General features: G+C 44.0%; 1 protein-coding gene across 1 annotated transcript in view; it reads right to left on the minus strand.

The window, feature by feature from the left end:
* MRPL22 (mitochondrial ribosomal protein L22) overlaps positions 1 to 2674 on the minus strand; it is a 26450-nt gene that overhangs the window by 3094 nt on the left and 20682 nt on the right. Inside the window, exon 6 of the mRNA XM_018571115.1 lies at positions 1997 to 2066. Coding sequence (XP_018426617.1) covers positions 1997 to 2066 — 70 coding nt within the window. The remainder of the gene's footprint in view (positions 1 to 1996; positions 2067 to 2674) is intronic.

Below are 2674 nucleotides of genomic sequence, written 5' to 3' on the forward strand. Positions count from 1 at the left end.
CAGATAGAGCTTTCTTTTGGAGGTATATAATCACCACGGGGGGTGTTATTTTTTTTTTAACTATATCATGAATAAAGTACCATAAATGTAAAAAAAAAAAAAGTTTCCCTATGTTATGTTATAAAACATTTATTCTTACCCATATTTTTAGTAAAACATAAAAGTCAGGGTCACGTTGGGTAAATAGACACCAAACATGTCAAGCCTTAAAATTGCGTGCACCCGCAAAAAAAGCCCATAGGCGACGATTAAAACGCTTTTACTGCTCATCTGTCACAGGTCGGCTCAGTAGATCGGCAAGTGAGCGAACACATACCGGTGCTCGCTCACTTCTCGATCCTGTTACAGCAGAGAGCCGTGACAGGGGAGGGACTGGATTCTCCCCGCTCCGATCCTCCAGCGCTGACTGGCGGAACGGACGGGGTAGGGGGTGGGTACAGCTGGCTCTGCCTCTAGATAGGCAGAGCCAGCTGTCACTCACGCAGCTGGGCGGATCCAGACATAATTATCGGGATCCGTTTCAGCTGCGGCGTCTCAGTATACCGCAAGATACTGAGCTTTGGGCGACGGGAGGACGCAGAACTATGGGGAAAAGTCCTAACCCCATAGTTCTCCTTTAATTTTTGTATTACACACACAACTTTATTGCTATTACATGGGGGGCTAAGAAGCCCCCTATGTGATAGCCAATTTACATGACAGGCCCTGTTTATGGAGACATCAGGGGTCTCCAAGACCCCTGTCACCTAGGGACCCCCAGAGAAGCTGATGAAGCAGAGATTTGCTTCATCAGCTTCTGTAGCTGGAGAGTGACACTGAATGCAGGAAGTGATGTAATATACATCACTTCCTTCATTCGGGGACTGAGAGATCAAAGGGAGTTCGTATACTGAACTCCCTTTGACCTCCTGTCACAGAGCCGTGCCGGCCCCATCGGGCACAGCGGATCTCGGGACCTGCAACGGCAGTGACAGCTGCTAATACAAGCGATCGAGCATCTCTAGAGACGCCCGATCGTTTGAATGTAAAACTGCTCGTCGGGCTCCACCGTCCTCTCATCACAGACGAGCGGACAAGTGGATTTTTCAAGCCCTGCCTATGAACCTCGCGCACGGCCAGGACATACAGCTGTCAAGCTGTCACAGGGTTAACTGCATATTACTTGTACTGTGCCAGCTTTTTACACTGAGCCGCAGTTAACTCTGTGACAGCTTGACAGCTGTATGTCCCGGCCGTGTGCGGGGATGTACTGCTGGTACGGTACCACGGGTGGGAGCGGCTCTATCTCGGGGGGGTCAATTGATGGTTATCAAGATAGATATTATTGTGCCCGATGCAGAATATCATCTACCACAAATCACATGTAATTGTACCATGCCTGCTGCCGACAGATGCGGCCGCTGTCACCCTGTCATTTACTTCAATGGGTACAGTGGTCGCAAAGGAGAATACTACAGTGAGTGGCAGTTTTGAGTCTGCTGGGGCTGTTAACATAACATCCAAGATGGCAGCAGCCAACAGAAGTCTTGTAGCCTTCAGAGTTCTACACAAGGGAGGATTTGACAGTTAAATTGTTAAATACCATGCTTAAAAGAGGTGCTTCGCACATAATTATTACCTAAATGGAGTAAAAACAGACTGCTGACCTGCACTGTGATTGTAAAAGGAGGGCTGGTCACCAACACAGCAAGACAAAACGGCAAAGGACCGTCTGTCACCACATATACATGCTTCAGCTAATCACGCTGCAGTCCAAAAAGCCTGCAGCTTTACGAAGAAAAGGTGTCTCGCCAAGTTGACATCCAACCTAAATTTGCCACCAAAATGCATGTAAACAAAAATAAAACTGGGAGGATGTTAAATTTGACTTGGCTCATTAAAATAATAGCCAGCGAGGGTCCTCTTTTAAAAAAGGTATTGACATCTTTCCACTATTCTAAGAAAAGTTTGCACAGCCACAAAAAGTCATCACATATTCTGTTCCTGGGGACCTTACCTATATGGAGGTTAGATTTGTATTCCACATGGTGACTTCTTACAGCCAGCTCCTGGGCTTCAAGCAAGACCTATATAGTTTATAAAACACAAAAAGGATGGGATTGTACTTGTTAAGGAATTAAGACACACACAAACTCTCACAAGAAGGGCATAGCGATATAATGGTCTGAAGTCTGATGCAGATCATGCACTTATTTGCCAAACAGTGAATCTAAAATAAAAAGCAGCAAAAGATAAACAGCTATCGCTTATTTTATCAATGAATGTTGTGTTTTACCTGGAGTTTGTCTTTATATACTTTGACCACATAGGAATTCAGTATTATTGATCAGTCAAGGAAAAAAAATCAAGGTTTGTCATGAATAGTCTATGATTCTTCATTATACAAGCAGCAGCTCCATCTAGTGACAAGGTAACCTTACTGCCATGTTTGTTATTAGATATGTTAGTTGCCACTGTAATTTAAGGAGAACACCAGACAAAACTTTTTAAGAGTTTTTATTGTGGTTTGTCCCCATTGGAGAGTTTTTACTACTTTTCCTGTATCAAGAACAAACAGTGAGTGGCAATCCCATATTTCACTGGAACAGGAGTAAAAGGGAAAGTTCACAAAACAGTTGAAAAACTCTGCCCAGAATTGAATATGAACTTGTGTGTGTGTATATATATATATATA

This window comes from Nanorana parkeri, unplaced genomic scaffold, assembly GCF_000935625.1.
Source record: "Nanorana parkeri isolate BGI_ZX_2015 unplaced genomic scaffold, ASM93562v1 scaffold1681, whole genome shotgun sequence".
Taxonomy (NCBI): Eukaryota; Metazoa; Chordata; class Amphibia; order Anura; family Dicroglossidae; genus Nanorana; species Nanorana parkeri.